Source organism: Neolamprologus multifasciatus, chromosome 15 (genome assembly GCF_963576455.1).
Source record: "Neolamprologus multifasciatus chromosome 15, fNeoMul1.2, whole genome shotgun sequence".
In the NCBI taxonomy this organism is placed as follows: domain Eukaryota; kingdom Metazoa; phylum Chordata; class Actinopteri; order Cichliformes; family Cichlidae; genus Neolamprologus; species Neolamprologus multifasciatus.
Window position 1 is genome coordinate 6,972,824 of NC_140453.1, and position 27,528 is coordinate 7,000,351.

The 27,528-nt window shown below is 39.2% G+C and overlaps 1 protein-coding gene across 6 annotated transcripts; it reads right to left on the bottom strand.

The window, feature by feature from the left end:
* Nucleotides 1-1,884: 1,884 nt before the first annotated feature.
* LOC146501439 (triadin-like) lies at nt 1,885-27,172 on the bottom strand. Of its 6 annotated transcripts, none has more exons than XM_085133389.1 (6): nt 27,012-27,172; nt 15,709-15,907; nt 11,744-11,785; nt 3,792-3,839; nt 2,517-2,666; nt 1,885-2,068 (listed from the first exon to the last, which is right to left on the bottom strand). In XM_085133389.1, the coding sequence occupies exons 2-6, from the start codon at nt 15,893-15,895 to the stop codon at nt 2,046-2,048; spliced, it is 450 nt and encodes a 149-aa protein (XP_084989515.1). In that variant the 5' UTR covers nt 15,896-15,907; nt 27,012-27,172; the 3' UTR covers nt 1,885-2,045. The 6 variants fall into 6 exon arrangements, with proteins under 6 accessions (XP_084989515.1, XP_084989517.1, XP_084989514.1 ...); XM_085133391.1 differs by lacking the exon at nt 27,012-27,172 and adding an exon at nt 26,126-26,537 and having other exon boundaries at nt 2,547-2,666; XM_085133388.1 differs by lacking the exon at nt 27,012-27,172 and adding an exon at nt 26,131-26,533.
* Nucleotides 27,173-27,528: the final 356 nt, after the last annotated feature.

A 27,528-nucleotide genomic window follows, 5' to 3' on the forward strand; every position in this document is an offset into this window, starting at 1 on the left:
TCCTGGTCGTTGTGTCCTTGGGCAAGACACTTTACCCTACCGCCTACTGGTGTTGGCCAGAGGGGCCGATGGCAGCCTCGCTTCTGTCAGTCTGCCCCCTCGCTTCTGTCAGTCTGCAGCTGTGGCTACAACCGTAGCTTGCCTCCATGAATGAATAGTGGCATTGTAAAGCGCTTTGGGTGCCTTGAAAAGCGCTATATAAATCCAATCCATTATTGTGTTGCATGATGCAATTTGGGCCAAAGCCATCTTCCTGTAAAGCAGCTGGAGCTTTTTCTATGATGTTTTGGAAAAGGATGACTGAGTTGTTTTCTCCTTTATGTATCTCTCTTTAACCTGTTCTCCTGCTCTGCTTTTTAAGAGGTTCTTGGTATCAAAAACAACCAAAATCATCACCCCTCCACCACCATGTCTGACAGATAGTGTGAGCTATTTGTGCTGATGTGCTGAGGTTGGTTTTATCAGAACTGCATTATAAGCAGACATCTCCACCGTAGTAATGTCTGTCCAAAGAACGTTGTTCCAGGTGTCATTTGGACAGTTTGTCCAGTTTTTTTCATATTCAGTTTTGCAACACTAAGCCCTGCTGCTGTTTTCTTATTAGAGAGAAGAAACTTTCTCCTGGCAATGCTTCCACTTTATTTTTGTTTAGTTTTTTTTTTTTTTTTTTTTGCATTTCTCTGAACATTGCACACTCTGACCTTGGAGTGAATTTGCTAGAATGTCCACTCCTGGGAATCCTGGCGACTGTCTTGAATATTTTACACTGAATAATTTTCTTCACTCTGTAGAATGATGGACTTCAAATTATGTGGAAATGGCCGTCTATTTTTACTGGATTGATGAGCGGCATCGAATGCTTCCTTAGGATCATCGCTGATACATTTCCGTCTTGGCATTGTGTTTACACACACCTGAACGCTGCAGGCTGGCAAACTACCAAAACCTCTGCTTTTATAGAGGTGATCAAAGTTGCTGATGAACAATTATTCCTTGGTATTGAATGATTACCTGAGTGCACCTGATTAGCAGCATTTGACTGTTACTTACCCTTTTAAATCCTATGGAAGCACTTTGTACTTTGTTTGTTCACTTTGCAATATGTCATGTTTTGTAGTTGCCCTAAGGTTGTATTTACCCATTACCCATCAAACTAAGCCAGTATAACTCACTGGTAAACTAAAGTAACCATCACAGTACTGCTTTGCCCTTAAAGTGTATGACAATCTAAAATTAAATGTAAATGAAGCTGCTGGAGCTTTTTTCATGATATTTTAAACATAGTCTACAGTGCATACCTATGTGTTTGATGATGAACACTTAAAAAGGTTTTCATGTGCCACTCACACAGGTCCCAAGTGGCATGGACTGCTGAGCTTGTGCCCACGGTGCCGATTTGACAATCTTGCCCAGGGTCAGACATTTTACTTGTTTGTTTTGCTGGCACTGGCAGAAGGGCAAGGAAATCATAAGCATTGATTGGCTGAGGCAGTTGTTGCCCCAGGGGTGTTGTTCTCTAGACAACAAACACTTGGGAAGACGTGCTCCAACTCACGAGTCCTGGTAAAAGGGCCAGAGTTATGGGTGCTCGTGTCAAGGCATAAAATCAAAGGCAGAGATACTCGCGAGCTGTTGTAATGCTGGACGCATGAGAGGTGACTGTCTTTTGTTAAAGAGCAATAAATTCCTTTTTTGGATGTTGCAATGGTGGAGGCAGAAGCCAGGAGTGTTTCATTTCATTACCTTACATTTTGTCAATTTATGTCTCCATGGTAACACAGGGAAGATGTAATGTGCCTAAAATTTGATTAAAAAAACAATCTACCTATTTTAGAGCAAATCACAAAAGTCCAGTAACTACAAGCAGGAAAAAAAGCGCAAAGGTTTCAATTTGGAATCTTTTATTCATCAAATTAAATCATAAGTTACCGCTCAACAACAGACAGAAAAAACATTACTGCGATTTAATGTGCAACACTGTAACGGCCGTCTCAACCTTTCTGTCCTCTCTCCTCCAGCTCTGGTTCTTTTCCACTTCCTGTCCTTCAGAGTTCCTCTGAGTGGAAAGCTGATACGCAAGAAACAGAGTTCATAAAAACAAATTTTCAAAGTTAAATATTGCCAGATGGTGAGCGACACATACGACAAACTTTCCATTACATGCATGAAAATAAATGGCTGACATTACCCAGCAATCAGTTTAAGACTGGGTGCATAAAGGAATGATTGTTTGCCTTTTGATTGGCCTTGAACTGTAGCACATCTTTCTGCTGCCATCAGTGTGAATCAGAATGACTTTTAGTTATTTTTGAATCTACGGTAAATGTTTTAAATGCAGTTTTAAATTGCCCTCAGCGGCATGTGTGCACACTTTGTCTATTCATCATAACCCTCTTAGTCAGCTACTGCAAAAGCTAAGCCCTTGATAAAACGTTAGGCAGGATGAGCATCGCATGAATTGTTAATAACGGTCAAACAACTGATGGTTAATTTAATGTCAGGTGATGTTTTCTTACATGTGAGGCTTTCGGTTAGATGATGAATACCTTCCGCCTCCTCATCAGGAGCTACCAGACTGGCTGCAAATTCCCACATCATCTCCAGCCAGTCAGTGCTCTCCTGAGGTGAGACTCCAGCAGAGCTTGATTTTATTGGACGAACTCCACCTAAAGTAAAGCAGAATAGAGATAAAGATCTCATGAATAGTATATAACTAAACAACAGAACCTTTCATTTTAATGTTTTATCTAAGCTAGAACGGCAAGTCAAAGTTTCGCTGGAACGTAACTTTCTCTCAGACAGTGACCGAAACTAAGCGCTTTCTAAGCACTTGTCTGCACCAAAAACCATACCACAGTCAAAGTCACTTAAAATCAGCTTTCTTCCACGTTCAGATGTTCAGTCTAAACTTCACCAGGTTGTCTACGTGCCTAAATTTGCATGGAATTACCGCTATGTGATTGGCTGATTAGATATTTGCATTAACAAACAGTTCAACAGTTATACCTAATAAAGTGGCCACTGAATGTTTACTATCCTGTATTTATTTGGACTCTAATAGAGTATCTTTGCTTTCACAGTTCAAAAATAATCCTTAGTTATCTGATCTTGGACTTTGGAAACAAGCTGTTTTAGCTCTTCTCCCTTTAAGAGGGCTTTCTTCTGATTGGCTGTCCATCTCAAGCACTTTTGACCTCACAGTCAGAGCTGTGTGTTCGAATATCCACTCCCACTGATATCGTGTAGAGACCAGAGCTGAAAAACCAAGGTGACACAGAGGGTTTAGAGCAGTGTGAAGCCCACCTGAGCTTTTGGCTCATGGGGATTACAAATAAATAGACTGATGTCATCAACTGTAACTTTGGCCATGTTTAACATCCAAACAGTAAGATTTTATATGACAGACGCTTATATAAGACTTTACCCTATGAAGCTGTTCAAGCTCACACACTATGATGGGGTTTGTCACAGTTCTGTAAGCCTTGGTTTGTTTTCGCAACCATATAGAATAGAATAGAATAGAATAGAATTCAACTTTATTGTCATTGCACATGCACAGGGCAACGAAATGCAGTTTGCATCCATCCATATATATATATATATATATATATATATATATATATATATATATATATGTGTGTGTGTGCTAGTATACTACCATAGTATACAATATGCTATATAGTATATGCTATTTAGCATATCATAGCATAGTATAGTACACTATGCGACAGGTTTATGTTTTGAATTTGGGTGTATATGTGATGTATGCTGGCTTAGAAGTCTCTGCTTGCCTCTAGTCCTCATACTTCTCTTCGCAATGGCAGCAGGGGGAGGGAGGCCTGAGGAGAGGAGACACACAAGCACGACATTAACCGAAACTGCATCGTATGAAGTACACACAGGACGCATGCTGAGAGGAAAAGGAAGAACACGCACAATAGAAAGATAATCCACAACGAGAGCTGAGAAAAACAACGATCAGCAGCGTTCGTCTCTGCGCCTGACTGCATAGTTCGTGTTTTCAGCCACATATAGCGTTAGAGTTACAGCTTTGCCGCTTTAATGCAGCAAAGATGTTAAAGAGAAAGAAAAAAAAGCTGCTCCCGAACACAAATCACACTTTCCATTAAAAAAACATTTTTTTCTCCATGATGCAGAGCACATGCTGAATGAGAGCACAGCAAGAAACCACAGCGGTATTAAATTTGCAGAAATATTAAAACATTCTTGATTAATTTTTACCTGGATTTCCACCCCTGATCTCATCTGCACAAATATAAATAGTTGTGACTCACTAATCTTTCCATTCCAAGCACCCTGATACTGGATCTTTAAATCTTTGAGTCAGTTAACTTGTATAGGACCAGAAGTCTTTTTTGAAAACAACAGATATCACTGCCGGGAGATTTGAAAAAGCGTGCAGGTTTACGGTGACTAGCATTGGCTTCATTCTACAGAGCTGGAAGCTTCGTCTATTTTTTACTCCGTCGCCTCTGTCAGTGCGCCCCAGGGTGGCTGTGGCTACAATGTAGCTTCCCATCACCAGTGTGTGAATGTGTGTGTGGATGACTGGATGTGTAAAGCGCTTTGGGGTCCTTAGGGACTAGTAAAGCGCTATATAAATACAGGCCATTTTAAGAATATACCAGAATATACCAGAACTGGCTTTAGCAGGTCACCACTTTTTAGTCAGTTGTCCAATTACTTCTGTTTTTCTGTGTATAAATGTGGTTGTAATTCCTAAATAGTTCATAAATCCCTGCAATAAATAAGGACCTAAAATTAAAAAAAATAAAAAAGTGCACTGTGGTGGCATACAGAGGCAAAAATAGAAAGATAATGACATCGTCACAGCATGAATTTAATTATCAGATCTGTATTTCAGATCTGTATTTCAGGTCTGTAGCACAGTGGCACGGTGGTTAGCACTGTTGCCGCACAGCAAGAAGGTCCTGAGTTCAATTCTTTCTGTGTTGAGTTTGCATGTTTTCCTCGTGTTTGCGTGGGTTCCCTCCGGGTACTCCGGCTTCCTCCCACCGTTTCCATGCAACTTGTGGGGAGAGGTTAATTGGATAATCTAAATTGCCACTAGGTGTGAATGTGAGTGCAAATGGTTGTCTGTCCCTGTGTGTTGGCCCTGCGATAGACTGGTGACCTGTCCAGGGTGTGCCCCGCCTCTCACCCTATGACAGCTGAAATAGGCTCCAGCGACCCTGAAAAAGGATAAGCGAAAGCGAATGGATGGATCTGTATTTCAAACAAATAAGCAACAAATGTTAGTGACATAAAAAATAAAAGTTGTCATATTCATGTGATGAAAATATTATTATTATTATACAGACTAATATATAAATGATCTATAAATATATATACCGGTCTAATATACTGTCCCTTGTTTTATTAATATCTATGTATAACTATTATATCTACACCCTGCCAAAAGTATTGCTTTTTTAAAAATGTGTCATATATATTATATAAAATTATCAATATTTAATGTACAGTAGATCCACTGAATTCTCTGCAGTCTGCAACCCAAGTATCTGCTCAGTATCAAAATGTGGACCTGAAATATTAAACACTCTGCCTCAACCATAAACTGCTCTACAAGTGTTTTTTAAAAACTGATTTATATTTGTTCATCTTGTCAAATTGCCCCCCCGGAGTCGTCCACAAATTCACTCCACAGGCTGCTATGAACATGGGCCATTGTTTTTGTTTTTTTTGCACACGCATACACACACCTTTTTAATTTATTTATTTGCCGATGAATAAAAGATCAAAGAAACAGTGAAGGAGATGAGGTGGGTTGTGTGTATCAAAAATGGTGGGGGTCTCGGCGTGTGATTTTGTCATGTTATTGTTTTAAATGCACGCTGGGTATCATAAGAACGACGACCGTGTTTTTCCAAATTGGGTCAAATTGTTCTTTCAAGCTGAAGTCAAGTTTTCTAAATTTGTATGATCTGTCAGGAAACTGAGCCACTGTTTTTCCAGTAAGATATTTAGTTGTTTTATTTTTCGGCGATGGTTAAATCTATTAAGATAAAGGTTTGGAGTTGTCAAAGAGGACAGGTCAAGTAGAAGTAAAAGCAGAAGGGGATTATGGGATGGTGGATGCATTTTTATTAAGATCAAATATAAGGATTCAATAAGAAGACTTAATGTCGCTGAATTAAAAAATAAATAAATGGAGATTTCAATCAAGTTTACAACGATACACAATTATTAGCAATGAAACCAATAGACCTACCTCAGCTAAAAACATTTATAAAGGGCGACCCCTCCGAGAGGGCCACCAAGGTACCAAATGATACGTATTTTTCTCCAATTGTGTCATTTTAAGGATTACCTTTTTCCACGGGAAATTGGGCGCTCGGTTTCCTACAAATTGCATTTCCAGCTAAACTATTATTCCCATAATGATTGTAATGGTGCTCTGGATTACATTCAGAGGCGGTGTTTTGTTGAATGAATGAAGCATGCCGTCTATTAACGACAAATGCATTAGTTAAACACACATTCAGCTAAATGTTTCCTCGTTGCGGTAATAGAAACTGTAATGTGATTTCTAGGTTGGATTACTGAACACGGGCGTGATTAGGTTGCAATCAAATGCTGCACGAGAAGCATTATGAAGACATGATGCTAGAATATTGTTTTCTGCTTCCTCCCCTATGTGTCTTTTGAACACTTTTTTTGTCTACTTTAAAGGCTGTTTGTGTGTCACAGCTTCTTTAACTCTTTCTTAAACTGTCCAGTAATTGCTGCTGTGTCTGTTTATTGTCTTACCGAGCTGCACACGTGAGCTTTAAATGACTTGATCTCATGTGCAATCAGCTGATTAAGGCGTGACCTGTCGCTGCTCTGCCTGAATATATCTGCAAGCAGCCAGATATTAATTTTTATTTTGGCTTCTCTGGTCCTGAAACTATTACCTGTTATTAAGCTGCTAAAAGTCCTTAAAACAAACTGTAATCATATGCTGCCGCTGCAGTGCAGCCGTTTTGCATCTGCCTCTCTGAGGAACATGCGAATTAGCACATTCATCAATACTCTGCATTTAGATAACTGTTGGCTCCGGAGTGCTAAATGGATTGTTTGGGTTTTCTCCGTGGATCTCTTTCAGTCTCTCTCTCCCAGGTGGAGGAAGCTTTCCGCCTGCTTCTCGCCCAGTGCGGAGGAGGTGCATAGGCTAATGGAGCCTCATAAAACAACTGATTAATGCACTGACATTTCTTTGATTGGCACTGCAGACACAGAGCCAGAGAGACAGGGAACAGGAGACCAGCTTTCTCCCTTGCTAACGCTCCCTCTCCTTCTTTTGATTGCTGTCACTCAGTTTTTCTTCCGCTCCACCTTTCTTTGTCTTTCTTTCTTTCTTTTCCAATCACATCTCTCTTCCACGTCGCTCCTCTTTAAATCTATTTTCTCTCACGCTCTCACTTTCATGTGCTTATCATCCGACTCTTTTCTTCTCTCTTCTGCCTTTTGTTTTTGCTATGTTTTTAGTTTACTGCAGTTTAGCAGCCACATCAAAATGATAAAACACAAAGGATATAGATGAAAAATACAAATTGTGCAACAGAGATTTAAAAAAGGGAACCCAAGGGGCTCTGACTTCAGAAGAAAAGCGCAGAGTTCGAAGAGACAAAAACAAACTGGATAAGAGAAAATAAATGATACAAGAGAATATTTTTTCTTTCTATCCTTCCTTCCTTCTTTCCTTCCTTCCTTCCTTCCTCCTACCTGGAATATTCTGAAATTCTTGGGGAGTTTTTGGCTTTGTATTCTGGTTCTTTATTCTTTATTCTTTAGTCTTCTGGTTATGGAAATATATTACAATTCCTGTGATTAAGTGGATCCAATGTCCGACACCTGACCTGTAGTTACCTGCTTGCTTTTGTTGTTGACTCCCCCCCCCCCTTCCCTCCCATTAGCTTAGTGTAATCCTCTTCTGTGTCTGTCTGTGATTTCCTGTTTTATTTTGATAGTCTCTTGTTTTGTGTGCTTTCTGTTTAGTTTTGCTTTCTGTGTCTCATTGGTCGCTTCAGTCTTGTTCCCACCTGTTACTGTTCCCTGTCAATATTTGATCTCATTCTGCTCTTTGTCGTAATCGTCCTCAGCCTGTTTGAGTCCTTCCTCGATCTTTCCCTGCATGCGTCTGTTTGTTGGATTACTAGCTCCTGGTATAAGTTTATTTTGTATTTTTTGCAAGGGTTCAGCAATAAAGCTGTTTTCATTTATACTTTTGTCTGCCAAGTCCTGCATTTTGGGTCCTTCCCTGCCTAACACACAGCTGAGACGTGACACCTTTTGCTTTTGCATTTCTCACGCATCTCGGCATTTTTCCATTCCTGTTTTTGTTATTTTTATTTTTTATTTTCTTCTGAATTGCCTTTGTTATAGAGTATGTCCCTGAGAGTGTGGGGATCTCTGTCTCTGTAATTCCGTATGTTATCCCATATTTTTTGTGCAGTTTTTCTAGATTTCTCTGGTGCAATACTCACATCAGCAACATCATCTTCTCCACTCCTAAAGCAGATATCAAAACAGTCAAGGTATTTCTCATAATGCCGACTCACCTGTGCAAAAGACTAAAACACAACTTTTTCTTTCTTTCTTTTTTCACGTGAAAACATACAGAGTGAGCGATCACGAGTAAAAACCCTTTCAGCTTTTATGACCTTTCATTTTTAAGACTTGGACACCAAATGGTTTTATACATTTATCAAAGCCAACTGACTTTGGTCAGAGTGCTGTAAATATTGTGGCCTAAAGTAGAGTTGTAAGTGTTTGGGATGTATTTGAAACTTTACACAATATCACTGCTGAACCTGAGAGCAGCAAAATCCTATATGTGAAAGTATCTTCCTATTATTATTATTCTTTTGACTGCTTCCTTTAGGGGCCTCCACAGCAGATCATCTACATCTATCTCACCCTGTCCCTAGAGTCTTCCTCTGTCACACCAACTCTCTGCATGTCCTCCTTCGCTATGTCCATCAATCTGCTCTGAGGTCTTTTTTTTTTCCTCCTGCCTGGAAGCTCCATCTCCAACATCCTTTGTATCCTTTATATCCACAATGTCTGGGAGTACCAGGATGGACAGGATTAGAAATGAATACACCAGAGGGAAAGCTCAGGTTGAGTGGTTTGGGACAAAGTTAGAGAGGTTTGGCTGAGATTATTTGGATGTGCAGAGGAGGGATGGTGGATATATTGGGCAAGAGATGTTGAAGATGGAGCTGCGAAGAGGAAGACTTCATTTCAGTTCCTCAACCTTTTTACTCTACCTTAACCCGTATTATTTGCAGCACTATTACCAAAGTCAGATAGACACCAAATGGTTTTATACATTTAAGTCTTAAATGCTCAAAGGGTTTTTATTCATCGCTCACAAGAGACTGACTTTGCATATTTTTACATACAGTGCTATGAAAAATGATTTGTCCTGTTCCTGATTTATTGATTTTTTTACTTACTTTTTTTTTGTCAGACTTGTTTCATATAATCAAGTAAATTTTAATATTAGACAAGGATAAACTGAGTAAATCCAAAATGCAGTTTTTAATTTGAGGGGAAAATTTTTTCCAAGGTTTTTCAAAAGTAATTGAACATAATAACTAGTTGTGGCACCCTTGGCAGCAAGAACTTAAGCGTTTGCGCTAAATGGCTATAAGTCTTTCACATCGCTGTGGATGAATTTGGCCCACCATTCTTTCCAGAATTGTTTAATTTGAGCCAGACTGGAAGGTTTGGGGACAAGGTATTTATGTCTGCAGCTTGATCAGATTTTAACCCAGACTTTGACCAGGCCACTCCACAACCTTCATTTTGGTTTTCTGAGCCATTCAGAGGAGGACTTGCTGCTGTGTTTCGGATCATTGTCCTGAGTGTGCGTGAACTCCGGAGCAGGAACTTGTGGCCGGACATTTCCATCAGGAGTTTGGTTGAGAGTAGAATTCATGTTTCCATCAAAATGGCAAATCATCCAGGTACCGAAGAAGCAAAGCCACCAGACCATCACGCTACAACCCCCATGTTTGACCGCTGCTGTGATATTTTATAGCAGTTGTACTGGGACTCAAACCTTCCAAATTGTTACTTGATGCGTTGCTTTTTGAGATATTTTAGCCTCACTTTGTCAGAAAGCTTCTATTTAAATGAAATTTAACTCAGCTTTCCAATAAGTGCAGTTAATCACAGTTAATTCATGATTTAGCAACATGGGCAATTACTTTTTCACACAGAGCTACGTGTAGGTTTGGATTTTTTTCCCCCTTGATTATAAACACTTTAATTTGCAATCTGCCTGTTGTGTTTACTTGTGTTATCTTTGTCTAATATTTAAATTTGTTTGATGATCTGAAATGCAAAAAACAAAAAACTCTACAACTGTATTTCTTCTTTAATATCCCCAAAATGTCTTGTAGCTGTTTTATTTACATACGCTGTTCTTTGCTGAAATGTTGTGATGGAAGAAGGGCCTTGTGGTAAAGCCCAGCATTTTGTCATTTTTCACCTTGGAAATGTTTGCTTCAAAAACTGAAAGGATGAAAGGAAAAACTATCATGTGCATCCTACATTGAGCTTCTAGAGAATCCCTGTGTACTCCCATTCTCCGGTCTAGCCCCTCGGCAAAAGGTTTCCTTGACTTATATAAAGATGGGTAACTTTCATAAACAAGTAAACTCCCATTGAAGGACTCTGTTATTGTTCTACGTTAAAATGATCCTGTATTATCACGTTAGCAGTCATGGAAACATGCACCACATTAATCATCACTCAGACAGTCCAGACAAGCATGCAGTACACATGCTGGTTTTTATGCACAACACTGGGAAAGAACGAGGACACGCTGATGGGTAACAAACTAAAGAAAACTAAAAGCTGTGCAAATGATTGGAGAAACTGAAAGCGAGCACTGGGTCACTTAATGCTTTAATTAAAACAGTGGACTTCAGTCAGCACTTCTCAAACCATTTGGGAGGTTCAAGGCCAGGGACAGTGCTCTCCACAATTGCCAAATGAAAACACCAAATGATGAAATGGATTTTGGAGGAGCAGCATTTTAGTAAAGTGCAGGAATGATGTCAAGGAGCACTGAGTCTATTCTGGATGCTTGTGACAGCCAAATACCTTTCTGTCCTTCATTTCCTTTAATTTGCCACCCATCCGTGGGCCTTGATAAATGCAGACTCTTTGCGCTTGGTGACAGAACAGAACAAGACTGAATTCCAGTGAATCTAAAGTAAATTAACAAAAGCTTGACATCAGAGCAGATCGACACTGTGTGCCTTAAGCTTAAAGAGCGAGTAAAATAACCGTTCGTTCTCCAAACAGACTGACTGTCTGGAGCCTTTAGGTGCTTTAGTCTTTAAGACTTGTTTCAAATACATTTTAAGAGGCATGTAAGGGCAATCATCCCAATCTGACCACCGGGATCAGTGGATTCATTAATGTGGGTGAAAATGTACATCGTTTTAGATGGAGGTTCATTTGTTCTGCAAGCGAGATTTGGGAAATCCAGAATGTAAAAAGCTATTATAGCTTATTAGCCTCTTAAAAAATTGAGATTTAGTGTCGATTTACCCATTAAAGGTGAAAGTCAAAGCCTCCGAACTAAAGAAAAACATGCTGAGCAAAAATCACATCTATCCAGATTTGACTCTGGACAACTGCAGTCAACACTCTGAAAGCAAGCGGAGCAGTCAAACAGTGTTTTTGCTGTTGGTTTTACCAGGAGGTAAACACACGGGGTCGTCACAGTATGAGGTGTAGTCTTTGGATGGGATGGCAGGTGATTGACAGCATGAGCATGGAGGGGAATTGGAGGGGGGGTAAAGAAAGGGGAAAAGTGAGGAGAGGAGTTAGAGATGAGTGTGTTGGATGTGTGAGGCAGGCCTATCCTTACGCTGTAGGATAGTGATGGTGATGTGTGGTAGCAACCGGTGGGAGAGTAGAATAGATAGAAGGGTCACTATGTCGCCGTTGTACATGGAAAGAAAGGGAAGCTCAGTTGCAGTTTGATATTTAACTTTCAGTTATACTTGGCTTATTTAAGTTTGCCGAGAGTTAGTTATTATTCTTTTATGGCTTCAAAAAACTTCAAAAAAGAGCAAAAGAATGTGCCAGTAGGTATAGAAAGAAAAAATAAAGAAAACCAAATCAATTCTTTTTATTTATTTAGGGGACGTTTACTCTACCTACAGCCTTTTTTCGCATTTTTCTTCCACAGCCAGGTGCTGCTTATAAAATGCACTTCATTAATTTATCATCAGCAAGTGTTTTCACTTTGATAAAAGCAGAAGTTTTGACAGTTTGCCGGTCTGGAGCATTCAAGTGTGTTAACACATTGCCAAGGAGGAAAGACAACAGCAGGGATCTTACAGAGGCAGTTGTTGCCCATCAGTTGGTAAAGGGTTATAAGGCCATTTCCGAACAATTTGAAATTCAGTATTCTGCGGTGCAAAAGAGGCTTCACAAGTGGAAAACATTCAAGACAGCTGCCACCCTTCCCAGGAGGGGACATTTCAGCAAATTAACCCCAAAGGTCTGATCGTGTTCAGAGAAACGGCAACAAACCAAAGAGCCACATCTCAGACTTTACAGGCCTCAGTTATGCTAAATAGTGAAGTTCATAGCACTACAATTATAAAAAGACTGAAAAAGTATGGCTTGTTTTGAAAGACTTCAAGGAGAAAACCTCTTCTCTCTAAGACGAACATAGCAGCATGGCTCAGGTTTACAAGTTGTTTCTGAACAAACCACAAAAGATCTGAAGAAATGTCTTTTGGACACACAAGACCAAGGCAGAGATGTTTGGCCCAAACCAAACACCTCATCAGTTAAAATTTGGGTTTGTTTCTTTAGTCACGGACCTGGGCACCTTACGTTCACTGCATGGACCATGGCTCCTCTGTATACCAAAGTTTTCTGGAGTGGATGTGGAGACATCAGTCAGACAGATAGAGCTTAGCTGAGACTGGGTCAAACAACAGGGCAATGATCCCAAACACAGCACAAAGGCTGATAAAAGAAAAGAATCAAGGTGTTGCAATGGCCCGGTCAAAATCCAGACCCCAACCTGACTGAAATGCTTCAATGGGATCTTAAGAGGCTTGTGCATAAAGAAATGCTATAATCATTAATTAATTGAAGCAACGCTGCAAAAATGGAGCATGAACTAAAACTCCTCCACAACAATGTGAAATGCTGATTAATTTTTTTTGAAAAAATTTACCTCAAGGGATTCGAGCTAAAGATGGTTCTACAAGTTATTTAATCACGAGATGTAGTGGTTAACGCATTTGTCTGGCAATGAACGGTCACTGGTTTGAGACACAAATCCCCCTCAGGGCTTTATCACAAAGAATATCCAGTGTAATTAAACATGTGGCGGTACCTCCAGTGACAACCCCACAGGACTGCGTACAGTTTGTGTTGCATGTGTCGAATGCCCAGCTGGGACAAATATGAACAGACTGTTCACATGACCGGCTAGATGAACTAAAGCATAAGACCAAGATGAATGAGATATTAAAAAAATGTATAGGGTGAAACTGCAACCCAGCTCCCTTCCACACAATTAACAGATAATAGTTTCATTATTGAAACTAACACTGTTTCAGAAGAAGCAGACACAAAGTGTACTGGATACAATGATGCTATCAGTGGAAAATAAACACATTCATTTAGACTAAAGGTGTGACTGAAACAGTGTTCATTTCAAGATAAATATCAAACCTGTCATGGATTAAATGCTAATTACAAGTTTACACTGACAATGTTAACATGCATACCAATGGATTCACCCTAACTGAGTACTGAGTATTTAATCAACTGGGACAGTATTTAAGGAAATACACTTTTACAGACTCCTGCCTGAGAACTGGATGAGAAGATTGTGAAGCTCAACTAAGAATTCAGCTGGTAGATAATTTCCGCTAATACTGACCAGCTAAAGATACTGGCATCTATGTATGTGAGATACGCTGATATTACAAATTTGTTGTTTATTTTTATTATTTCATTATGACAATGTGCATTAATATGTGCACGAAAACATTTTTAAAACATCAGCATTAATAATCTGAAATGAGGGCAAACCCTAAAATACAATCTGGGTCAGACTCTAAAGTCTTATCCTGACATTTATATCCAAAAATTAAGAAGCGACATCCTTAGCTTAGCTTAAAGAATCGTGTCCAAACAGCTCTACTTGCCAGTAATTACTTAAAATAACACTTTAACGTGTTACACTTTGATGTGCTAAAACCGAAGCGTAAAACGAGAATTTGTTGTCTTGTGCTGAGGTTATTTTTGACACAACCAGTTGCCAAGCAGTCAGCTGCTGCTGCTGCAGGAAGTTGCTGATCTGAGTCAAGAAAATTCACCAAATAATCCTCTCTGAAAATGACAGTTTCTCAGTTAGACAACTTGTTTCTTTTTCCAGGAATAAACACTAAAGATATAACGTAGGAAACAGTGAATTTTAGAAATGAGTTTAAAGTGTTTTTTCCTTCCAAACACTTTTTTTTGCTAATAAAAAGAAGCATCAAGAAGGGCATAAAATATGCCAACCTCTCTGGCGGCATCTTGTCAATAAAGAAGCGGCTGGAATTTGTTTTTGCCTTTTTGAGAATGAATTCAAAGTGAAAGCAGTGTAATGTTCAGCTCTGCACCGCCGTGTCTCCGTGCTATATTATTGTGATTTGCTGCAATGGACGTTTCCCCTAATATATAAATTAAAAGCTTTCTACAGATTTGCAAGCCTTAAGCAGAACTGAAAATGCTTAAGCAGAGATCTTCACTGTTGCATTCACTTCAATCAGCAGTGTGGTTGTGATCTCAGGGAAATTCATTTCCTGTTATCTCATGACAATGAAGCAATTAAAGCCGGATCAAAGCTAACAAAATGTGATTACTCGAGACAATTAAGTCATGAAATGGAGATAAAGGGATTAAAAAAATATATGAGAAAACAAAGCTGCTCCCCGTTTGTGTAATGTGGCAACAGCCGATGCGCAGGATTCCACTGATGTCCACATTAAGCAGGTTATTAAATGAATCATTTTACTTTGTACGGCTCAATGCTGTAATCAACCCCTGTGACTCCATTATTAGTATGCATGTTAACACCAGAACGCACCCTTTCGATCCATTCTACGGCCGTATGAGTGATATTTAGGAGGAAATGAGGAGCTACTGCCCTGATAAATAAGCTAAGAAAATGGTAGACTAATTAATGTTAAAGTTTAACTGAGTATGTGAACAGGAGGAAATGCATTCGCTAAACCAGTGTGTGTCAAGAAGATGGGAAACACACCTCGCGTTACTCTGAACAGAACTGGCATTAAAGCAAAACACACACATGTCGAGGCACATGTGGTGAAAGCAACAAGGAGATGGTGTGTGTCCCATAGTTTGACTCGGTGAAAATGATGTCCACTTTTGAAGTTTGCTTCAAAAATGTCTGAAGTCTTGTTGGAAAATGCTCGGATGAAATATGGAAGTGTGAAATGTGGAAAATGGGTGATTGATGAGTGGAAGGAAAGTGTCATTAGGTATTATAAAACATTACAAACACATCATGATAACAGTTAATGATAAAATATAATAAAAAACAGTTAAATAATAAAATTTTGAGAATAAAATGCTGAATTAAGTTCGGGATTTTTAAGAAGAAAAGTAAACGGCCGTTACCTGCCAGAGTTTTATAATCGAGCAGATCAAACAAAACGATAGCCACTGCTGACCACGTGATGATAAGGGCCACGACCATCAGCCAGGCCATTGGTGAGGTGAACGTTAATATGACATCATCCAGAAATGTCCTCTGATTGGGCCGAGATGGAGAGGCCTCCTCCCTGACGCTGGTCTGACTGCTCATTGGTGAAGATAGCTGGGAGCAGAGGGAGAGAGGAGAAGGGAGGAGATGGAAACTTGAGTTTGGGCATTGAAATACTTGCAAGAATGTTTAAAAAATTAAAAGCATCATTGCAAGACCCATTCATTGTAAAGTTACTGAATCCCCGACTGATTACTGAACAATATTGGCCTGTGCATTGGCAATTTTGCACACAATATAATATAATTTAATATAAAAATGCATTCTCAATGTTGTATCATTGTAATAGTGCTGAACTAACACACTTTATATTTTGACTCAATTCTTTATTTAATTTATTAAATTTATTTTTTAATGCCTGTTATTTATTTAAATTAATGTAATGTAAGTTTTGTTTGTTAATTTGTGACGAGTACTTGTACGGTACTTTCATTGCTCAGTGTAACCATTGTGTTTTGCAGTGTACATAACAATAATTCTTTTGATTCAGTCATTTGTTATTTATTAGCAAATTACAATATATGTGTGAGTCCTAGCTAGGCTTTCTGGATTGCAAGAAGGCATTACAATAGTGAGAAATCTAGTGATTCATTCCAGCATGGCATGAATAACATGTCAAATAGTTTCAATTTCATGTTTTTTTTTATTTCTTTATTTTAAGAATAAGTCAAGCATAATTTCAGTGAGACATTGCTGATGAGTTATGTTTTTGGGGGCACTACAGTAAAAAACGCGAGTAGTTTCCAGAACTTGAAAAAATTATGCAAACTCGCTGCCTTTGAATAACTAAGTACAGCTCGTTTAAGGTGACTAAGTTAGGGCAACTCATTTATTTTGAGTACAAGCACCACAAGGCAAAAAGTATTTAAGTGTATTATATTCAAGAGGAGATAAACAGTTCTTCAGCCATTCTCTCCAAACTCTGGCTAAAAGTAAATGTAAATAGCACTACTGTGCTACTATTTAACATAGATTTGCAACAAATTGCTTCTTTTAAGTGTAAAGTGACCATGACAAGCTTGAAACGTGAGTTCAAGTGCACTGCAACTTAAGGAAACACAGGAAAATAGAAAAATGCTGAGAAAGCCTACAAAACTCAACAGAAGTGTTTTTGGGGGAAGCAATAATGTGACGGACCAGCTGCAGAATGATAGAAATGGAAACATTAGAATGATGACACACTTAAACAAAGTGAAGGATTCATCGGTGTTGTGAGGCAGAAAAAGATGTGGATAACGTTTGTTGTTTTAATCACACGACTCATATAATACTGTAGATACATGTTTGCTATTAGCCGTTTACTGTTAGCTTGTCACTTCTGCAGCTGCTCTGTCACATTATCGTCTCCACAAAAACACTTCTGCTGTATTTTGTAGGGTGTTTTTATTGTTTTGTTTTGTTTTTTTGTGAAGCATTTTTTTTCTATTCCAGTCGTGTTCTATTCATATTTTATATATTTATTTTATCTTTTATTATCTGCTTGCGTTTTCTTAAGTTGCAGTGTGTTTGACCTCTCAGGGCCACCGTAGAATGCATTGAAATAACAATCAAAAATATGGCTGAAGAAGAGGGAGTTTTGTTAAATAATATAATAAGATGTACACATAAGTGTATCCATAAATATTAAGTGATGACAAAACCGTTACCTAGTTAACGCTCAGTTCTAGCTTACTTACCGACTGTAGTTTACCAAAAAAAATTCTTCTGTGACTTCAGCGAAGTTAGGGTAGTTTTCCTAAGAGGCGTCCAAGGTTTGAAAGCAATGTTTAACAGAAACAAATAATCTGATATTAAATGACAATTAGCATTAAAACAGATGTTTCAAGCATTTTAAAAACTACACAAACCTCTGGAGCGTTGGAGGGCTAAATGTTTTGTGGTCCTGAACTGAGAGTGAATGCTGGTTACAAGAGTTGCTACATTATGCAGATATGTTACCACCACAAATTCACTGCACCCGCACTGTCAATTTGTGCTCAATATAACAGAGTAACTGGCACGTCTGTGGCATTGATGTTAGCAGCTCAATGCGCAGCAGGTGTTTATTTATGCAGCATTCTGTTTTTCTACGTCAGGATGAACACAAGCTGCATGAGGAGGAGAGGGGCAGAGCGACAGAAAGACGAGGAAGAGAGAGACAAACAGAAGAGATAAGACGATTACATCCCCGCTCCAAAATCGGCGCTTCAAGACAAATTACTTCTCTAAACAAAGTTTTCATCACTGTATGGCAGCGGGGGCCGCGCTCCAGTAACATGATTACATGCCCGTGTTAGGTTGTTTGTGCTCATTATGTGGCGCTTGGGATGATTCTCTTTTTTCTCTCCCCTCTTTCTGCGCCTGCCTCTCACACGGCGTATCTGCTAATATGAAAGGAGAGATTTGAAGAAACTGCTCTGTATCCTTCTCTTTAATTAGACTCTGAAGGATGCAGATCCATGTGAGTGCTGCGTGCTTTGTGCAGTCTGGTTTAAGCATTCATTATGAAAGTCTCATTAAGAGAATCAGCTGCTGTTTCTCACCTTTGATGCCAATTAATTTAAACTCAGTATAGAGTGGTGACAATGTTTTTGCTGTCCTCTTATTACATAATGAATGTACCACAAGGCAAAATGCATCCCATGTTATTTCTCCACTTTCTTCTTCTGATGAGTTAAACCCAGTCACGTGGGTATCTGGGCTACATTGTACTCTATAAAGTAGCAGCTATTATTTCTTGATATTTTGCAAAGAAAATGGGAAACAGGTGCTCTGATGTATTGAAGCATGTGTAGACATTTGTGGAAATACTGTATATAAGGCAAACTGGACAAATCTAATGGGCTTGAAAGTCAAGATTTAGTATGACCACCTTTGTCCTTCTCCAGGCTTCTTTAACCCTTTAAGACCTACCATAGAACAAAGTCCACCAAAGCTTCTATTATATTTTTACATGCTGTAGTGCCATTTTTGGAAGCATTTCAAGTTGCTATACATCAATACAACCATTATAGCCCAAATTTTAATAATATGCATGCATTAAGTGCATAGAAATTACATAAATTGCAAGAAAGTGCAATAAACTACAAAAAAATTGAAAATCATTTTTGTTTTTTTAACATATATTTCTAGTTAGAGAAATTTAAGAGGCTTATCCCTCAAAACTGTAAATACAAAAAAGTTGCACAAAATAGTTTCCCACCACAGGAAATTTATTTTGAGTGTCTTCATAGTTTTATTTTTGAAATACACCAATTTTTATATACTGCAGGAAAAACGAAAATAAATATTATAATGCAAATTTGCAAAAAAGCAGCATATGCATCAAAAGAAACTATTTCCAGCAGTGCAATTTTAGTTCTAAGCATCCCAGAAACGACACAGAAAGTCATAAAGTCAAACATAACTTTTAAAAACACCAGTATAGGCTCATGAGGTCCTGATGGTAAAAAAACTACATTTCCGCGAAAATGACGTCACTTCCGGTTTCGGGCAGGTAATGGCGGGCATGCGATAGTTCACGCTGATGTCTATTCTAACGTAGGAAGTGTTATGAACAGCTGTTTCTGGAATATTATGTTTTTGTTGCTGCAAACGCTTTTTATGCAGTTTTTGCAAAGCTTTATGTGGAAGGAAACTGTGACCTAGGACAAGCTGATAGCATAAGATGTAAGTACAACTCCTCCAGTTTCATATGCAAAAAAAATTATTGCGCTAGCTTACGTGGTTGCAGTTTTACAAGGATTTAAAAGTAGTTGCGCAAAACAGAGCGTGCCCGCTCTGACCGGTTTTAAAGGGTTAAGGAGATTCAAAGCTGTTCTTTAGATGTTGGCTTCCTGTTGTTCTGTTCTCTGTCAAGATCATCCCAAACCGCTTCACAAATTTTGAGGTTTGGGCTCCGAGGTGGCCAATCCATGACCGATAGTGTTATATTGTGTCTTCTTTTATCCACTTTTACTGCATTGACAGCGTGTTTCGGATCATTGTCATCCTAAGAAAGTGAAGCCATTTCCAACTCGACAGTTTCTAAAGGGTATTGCGTGATGGATTGAAATCCAGCAACAAACTCCCCAACACCACTGGCTCTAATGCAGCTCAAAACCACCGCAGAGTCTTCATCCTATTTTCCATGCTATAGACGGTTGTGATCCCACTGTTGGACCTCCCTCCTGACCTGGCGATTTGAACCAAATATTTCAACTTTGGATGAATCACTCTGTTGATTTTCAGTCCAGTTCTTTTGTAATTTAGCATACCTCTGCCTTTTCTCCCTATTTCCCTTCCTTAAGAATGTTTTTTTGACAGCCACCCCTCCACTGAGAGCCATTTCTGATGGCTTTGACAAACAGAAGGTGGATCAACTGAAGGTTCAGATGCATCTCTCAGGTCTTGTTTAAGACCTGAGACTTGAAGATACTGTTCATCAGCTGTTTGTAGGCCTGCCTTCTTTTGTGCTTCACTTGACCAGGTTTCTTAATTTTTTTTAAGCGCATAGTGCACGCCATGCGATAGGCTGCAAGTAACAAAGTTCTTAAAGATCCAATTTAAAATTGTCTCTTTGCTCAGTTGTCTGTTCTGTGCAGGCAGAACACTGATTCATCTGGTGAGTTAGGTGCCTTTTTTTTTTTTTGCTTGAATGATTCACAGGTCAGTGTTAAGTGGACACACACCATGCTGCAATATATCAAGTCTCAACTAACAGCTCTTTGAGAATCCCCTTGTTTGTACAAAAATAATATGTCAGGGCTGTGCTATCTTTTACATTTTTCACACATTCAATTCTTTCTTTTTTTCAGCATGGAGTTCAGAAAGTAAAATGTTAAGATTCGGTAGCTGGTCTCGGGCTGACCTTTCTTTTTGCAGCGTTCAGTTAACAAGTTGCAAAATCAATTTAACATAATTCTACCCACTCACACCCTAATGCACATTTGTGTGTTCGTCTGATTCGAGAAAGCTGAGCATTGATCTGGTGAACAACAGCTGCCGTCTGTGTTATTTCAGCAGCTGAGCTGAGAGCGCGTGCGCGTGATATAAAGGCCGACCATTGATCAAGCGAAGCCTTGGCAACAGTTAGTCGGGCCAACATATTGATTTGCAGCAGGTAAAACAGCAGCAATGTTACAATGACAGAAGGACTGGAGAGCGGTCAAAATCTCCTGCAGCAGGTAGAGGGGAAAAGCTGCACAGTGCAAAGATCCACTTCACTGTTCTGCTCCTAAATGTATTAATTAAGTTTATTTCCTCTGTGTTTGAAAGTTTCTGTCAAACTGTGTGTCACAGTCTGCAACCTTTTCCCTTTTAATTTTCCTCACTTGCTTTGGTTTATTTCCTGAATTAGACTTAAACGGGACCTGTTTGCTCATTTTTAAATTCAATAACATAATTTTTGGACTCAACTAGAACAGCTTTGTATTACCCTGATATTTAGATTCATATGCATTTGTTTAAAATAAGTATTCACCACTGCAGCAGTGCATAGAGTCGTGGTATACAGTCTTTGAATTATAAGGTTTCATATACAGTATGAGGACTTTGTTAAAAAACTGGGTGATCTTAGTCAGGTCTTAAAATGATGTAAATAAAACCACAGATGAACAACAACACATGACATATTCCACTGTGTCATTATTTACTGAACCAACACTAAACCTCACTGCAGGAGCAGTGAGTGAAAAACCAAGTACACCGTGACTGCTTCCATAGGAATTAAGTAACAGTCACTAATAAATGCACTTGATTAATTGTCCATCAGCAAGTGTGAGCACCTCTATAAAAGCAGATGTTTTGGTAGTTTGATGGTCTGGAGCATTCAGGTGTGTGTTAACATGAGGCCAGGGAGAAAAGACAACAGCACTGGTCGTAAAGAATTAATTGTTGCGGCCGATCAATGTGGGAAGGGTTATAAAACAATTTCCAGGCAATTTGATCTCCATCGTTTTATTGTAAGAGAGATCATTCACAAGTCAAAGACAGTTTCTCATCTTCAATGAAGTGGACAAAAAGCTGAAACACTACATCTCAGACTCTACGAGGGTCAGTTATTCCCAGGAGAACATGTTTTGGAACATGGCAGCATGGCTTAGGTTTGTGAAGCTGCATCCTAACAAACCACTTCTGTAACAATCTGTCTTTTGACAGATGACACTAAAGCGGACATGTTTGACTAAAATATACATCGCTGAACATTGATGAACACCAAACAGAGCATTCCAGCACAAAAAAGCCACACCAAAGGTGATATTTTGGGTTTGTTTTCCAGCCAAACGACCTGGTCACTTTGCAGTTATTGAGATGACCATGAACTCCTCTATATACCAAATTATTCTACATTCAAATACGAGACCATCCATAGGACGGACAAAGCTTGGCCCACACTGGGTCACTGAGCAGAACATATGGTGGCCCTGAGAGGCCAAACGGACTGCAACTTAAGGAAACACCAGCAATAAGAAAAACGCTGCAAAAGCACACAAAACACAATGGAAATAGGAAAAAAAAAACAAAAAAACACAAGAGAAGTGTTTCTGGGGAGACAATAACCCGACGGACCAGTATAGCGCTTTACTAGCGCCTAAGGACCCCAAAGCACTTTACACATCCAGTCATCCACACACACATTGGTGATGGCAAGCTACATTGTAGCCACGACCACCACCAGTAGGCAACAGGTGAAGTGTGTTGCCCAAGGACACAATGACCAAGACGGTCCGAGCTGGGGCTCGAACCAGCAACCTTCCGATTACAATGCAAACTCCCAACTCCTGAGCCACGATCGCCCCAACATAGTCAAAATGCTTAGCCATGCTGCCACCAACAACAATAACAACAGCATACTTTGTGAAAATAATGCATTATTTCTGTATATTTTAGTTCCAAAAGGGCCAAGATACACAATTTTGTAAGTGGGAGATTGATTGCAGGAGACTTTATAGGTTTTGTTTTTCAGTGATAAATCATGTCAATACGATACATTAACCTCCTAGGACCTCTCGTCTACATATGTGGACATAACATTTTGGGTTGTCTAGACCAAAATACAAAATTTTGCTCTACAAGAGCCTGATGACCACTTATGAGGACATTATACTGCCACTGTTCTATTGAAATTTTAAACAAATATCCTCATATGTGGATCTCATTTTTTTCAGAAACAAAAATCTGTTATTATTTTTTTTTTAATCCAGTAATTCTTTGTTTTTACATTCATCAGGTCCCAATCAGCCCAAATAGCAAAGAGATATTAAAAATGCGTGCCGGGTCTTAGGAGGTTAAAGAAAAAGGCTTTTTTAAAGAATGTCACACCGAAAAATAACTAAAACTACATCACCACAGACAACTGTAGATGCTGGAAAAGACTTTCCAAAAGGTATCTCTTGTAATGTGGAAACAATATGGATTTGAGAACATCAGAGGGACAGCTCAGGTTGAGTGATGTAGAGATAAACTTGGTCTGGTCTGGGCATGTAAGAAGGAGGGACAGTGGATAAATTGGGGAATGGATTTTGAACATGGAGCTGCCAGGCAAAAATGGGAAAAAAGGAAGACCACGGAGGAGATTCATGAATGTGGAGAACATGCAGAAGGCTGGTGTAGCAGAGGAGGATGCTAGGGATAGGGTGAAGTGGAGGAAGATGGTGAGCTGTGGCAGCTAAAGAAAGAAGAAAGAAGAAGAAAATAGCTGAGGCGACTGCACAGTTCTGCCAGCATGTATAATACGTCTTGGTTGTCGTACCCAATTAATACAGCAGACATGAATAATAATTTCACCAACTGGGAAAAGCATTCAGAAGATAAAGAAACTGCTTTCACAACAACAAACTGTGTTTGAACATTTCTGATCTGAGAAATGCACCAAAGAGAAAGAAATGTAATGCACTCCGCCTTCAAATACAGACGACCCAGCCCACCTGCTGTTACCCTCGAGCTCTGAGCTTGATCCGCACTCACACACACAATGGCCGACTAGTGCTGCTGCCTCCTCCACGACAAAGGAATGAGCAGAATTAGAACAATGTGGGTGCCGACAACTAACTGGCAAATGAAAGGGCAAATGAAAGACAACAACAGTTTGGTCAGAACTCTGAGTCACCGAATGCTGTAAGGAGGAGTCAGCACAGTACTGCTTACAAAGTAAACTTTGTAAGCAGTCAATTGACGGTTTGTCTCATCAGGAAAGCCCAGATGTTCATGAGTGTGAATGCAGGGTTTTTTGGGGTTTCTTTTGCATTATTGTCCTCGTTACTTTGATATACAGCACCAAATACAACCCAAACCACTGATAAATGCTTGTTATCAGGATGATAAATTCCTAAAATTATCATGGATTTACTGCATGGAGGTGAAAATATATTTGCACATGTGGTTCAGTTTCTGGGCACGATAAATGAAGAGTTATTTATATGTGAGTCTTTTCTCTTTATTCTATTTTACAAGTTATTTGATGGCACAGAGGAACAGGAAAAAGAGTAAAGCGTGAGAAAAAAAGAAAGGCAATTGTTTCAAGATCAGAGCGAGTGTTTTCAAATGCAGTTGTTCCCCACCTGGGGTTCAGGACCCCCTATGGATATGAAGACATGTTAGAGAGACCCAAAGATGCTTTGAAAGAAAGAAAGGGGAATATATCTTTTTTCGTTCTTTTGGAAATTTCGATTCTTTGAACTCTGCAGGCTTTAATAAATAACACACGTAGCTCAATTTTAAGGGGGTCACAAGTGAAAAGGGTTGGTAGGCACAGGTTTAACGGGGGCATAAAGAATGAATTATGGTCCTAACAACAGTGCTGAGCAAAAAGTTGCTTTTTCACTAGATTTTGTGCTGACAGTGTGATGTGGTTTTCCATCTTTGCCAACTGCTAATTTCAAGGGATAGTACATTTAGTTTATAGTTTTTAGACATGTTGGCTTTGGAATTGCAGGTAAGTGCTCAATATCATTACATCCATGAAGAAAGAGAGCAACTGGTCATCATACAGAATTAAGTCATGAAGGAGAAATTTAATGTAATTTTACTTGCAGTCTTGAGCAGTAGGTCTCCAGGCTTTCAGAAGGTCTTTCAAATTTTTTCTGTTTTTTCATGCTTTTTCAGTCTAGTCCTTGTACCAGACCGTTTTCACAATGTTTGTTATGTTTGTTGAGCCACTTAACACTGACAATGAATCATTCAAGGATCAAAAAACACCTAAGTAAAAGGATGAAGCAGTGTTGTGTCGACCTATAACAGACAACTTAGCAAAGGACCAATTTTAATGTGTCTCTTTTGGCACTTTGTTAGTAGCAGCCTGTTGGAAAAATGCATAGTTTGTTTGCATTTTTTCATTGAAACTACAGAAAATGACAAAGATAGCACAGTCTGACAGATATATAAGAGTATTTTTGTACCAACAAGGGGACTCCTAAAGAGCTATTACCTGAAAATTTGCTATATCTCTGCATGGTGTGCAGTTTGTCCTTAATAGATTTGAGGAAACTGGACAAGTGGAGGACAAGAAAAACTATCACGAGTAAAAACTGTCTACAACAGAGAAACAGTATGTCAAAGTCATGCCCCTAAGAAATAGGAAAATATTCAGCAAAGACCCAAAACAGGACCTGAGAGATTAATCTGGGGCTTCAGTTGATCCATCTACTGTTCCCTGAATCAGAAATGGTTTCAATGGAAGGGAGACTATCAAGAAACAATTCTTAAGGAAGTGAAATAGGGAGGAATAAGATTTAGAGTGAAAATCAGTGGTAACAGGTCCCAAGGAGTGGTAAACCCAGCCATCAGTAAAACATGATGGAGGCTCTGTTATGATTTGTGGCTGAAATTTGTTTGGCAAGGTGAAGAATCCATGACTGATAGTGTTCATTGTTTGTTTTTCTATCCAGCTGTGGCACGATCGCCAACACCAATGAATAGCATCTAAATGGGAGTCTTAGTGTGCACATATTTCCCATTTTTCTATAATTCAAAATTAAAAGGAATGAGGGTTGTCTCAAGACTTTTGCACAGTACTGTAACAGCCACTAATGTCTAATCACAAAGTCAAGAACACATTTTTAAACTGACCCTCAGTTTAAAAGACCAGTTGTGGTCCTTTCAAAACCTCAAGAGGAAACAGTGACATAAGAGATATGGCCCAGATGGTTCTCCATGTTATTAATAGCGCCATCTCACTGGCTGTTAGTTACCTAATATCTATTTTAAATGACAATTAAAAAAAGAGTAACTGGGTGGATTGCAAACACTCACATTTCTGTTTTGAATTTATTATTTTTATAACTTTTAAAAGAGTGAAATGGATTTTTAAAGTACCTTACTCTTTGAAGTTGCTGGATGTTCACTGATAATCTTCAGTCCTTCAAGGGCTCCGGGAATGCTGTGTTACCATAGAAACAAGTATGTAACTCCTTGTCAAGTCCTGTTTTTGACCCGAGTCGATTATGAGAAAAGAAACACTCAAATCATACAGCAAAAAAAACCCACAAAAAATTGTCTTAAGCCAGATCACAGCGGGTCTAAAAATACACAAAAACTTTCCCACAAGTGGCGTGAAACTGGGATAAAATCCAGGAAGTTTTGTGTCTCAAAAAGTTACCAGGGCGAGGTTTCTGAGATTTCAGTGCTGGAGAGAGTGGGACAGAAAGGGAGAGACTGATAGAAAGAAGCAGGGAGACGGAGTTTGACCCACTGAGTGTCACCCAGCCCCTCTGAGGGTCCAAAATAGACAGATAGGGAAGGGAGAGAGGGAGGGAGCAAGGAACGTAGAAAGGGTGTAAAAGGAACAAAAGATTTAAAGAAAAAGGAAAAAGGCAGGAAGAGAATACAGGGAAGAGATGAAGGTCTAAAAGTCTCCTACTCACATATCCCAGAAACACAGAGCTTATTAATCACCAGCAAACAGCTGATATTTCATCAGTGTTTCCTCTGAGAGGCCCATTTCCTCACCTCATCTCACCCACACTGACTTCCTAACTGTAAACAAATATAAAGACAATTCCTTTACATCTGCAAATTGAATTAAGTAGTACTATTATGATTAAATGCTTGGTGGTTCCTCAATAACACTGACAAAAGTACATTTTACAAGATTCTCAGGGGTCCAAGCAGATTCACTGTGTGCCCTTGACAAGAACTTCAAGAAAACAGAAGCACTTAAAACTTTTAACTTTCTAAATTTCCCAACCTTTCCCAGACTTACTCCAGGGGAAACATGTTTCCTCCTCAGTGCCCAGGCTTGTCAAATGGAGGTCAAAGTGAAGAGTAAATAAGTGAATAAATACCTAGCTGAGCCCCATGTGAGATTTTAGGCCTTGTCAGACACTGTTTTTTGGAGGCCCAGTTTAAACAAGGATGTGTGTGTGAGTGTGTGCTTGTGTCTGCTTGCGAGAGCTTTCAGAAGGAGTAACCTGAACCCCCCCCAGCTTTGCCCTGTGAGCCTGTACGGCAGAAGCTATAATTAGAGATACAGACAGCAGCTGGTGTTAACATTGGACTGGACTGCTTTAAATGTAGGGCACACAGAGAGGGCACAACACACACAAACACACGTGTTCTTTCTTCTGTAAGATGTATCACAAAAAGTTAGGCCAACACTGTATGTTGAGTCTTTTTGGATTGGGTAGGGGAGTCATTTGTAACTGAGGAGGAAAAGTGGGCTATCCACCAACTGGAAGGTTAGTGGTTTAATTATGGACTCCCTAGTCTGCATACTGAAG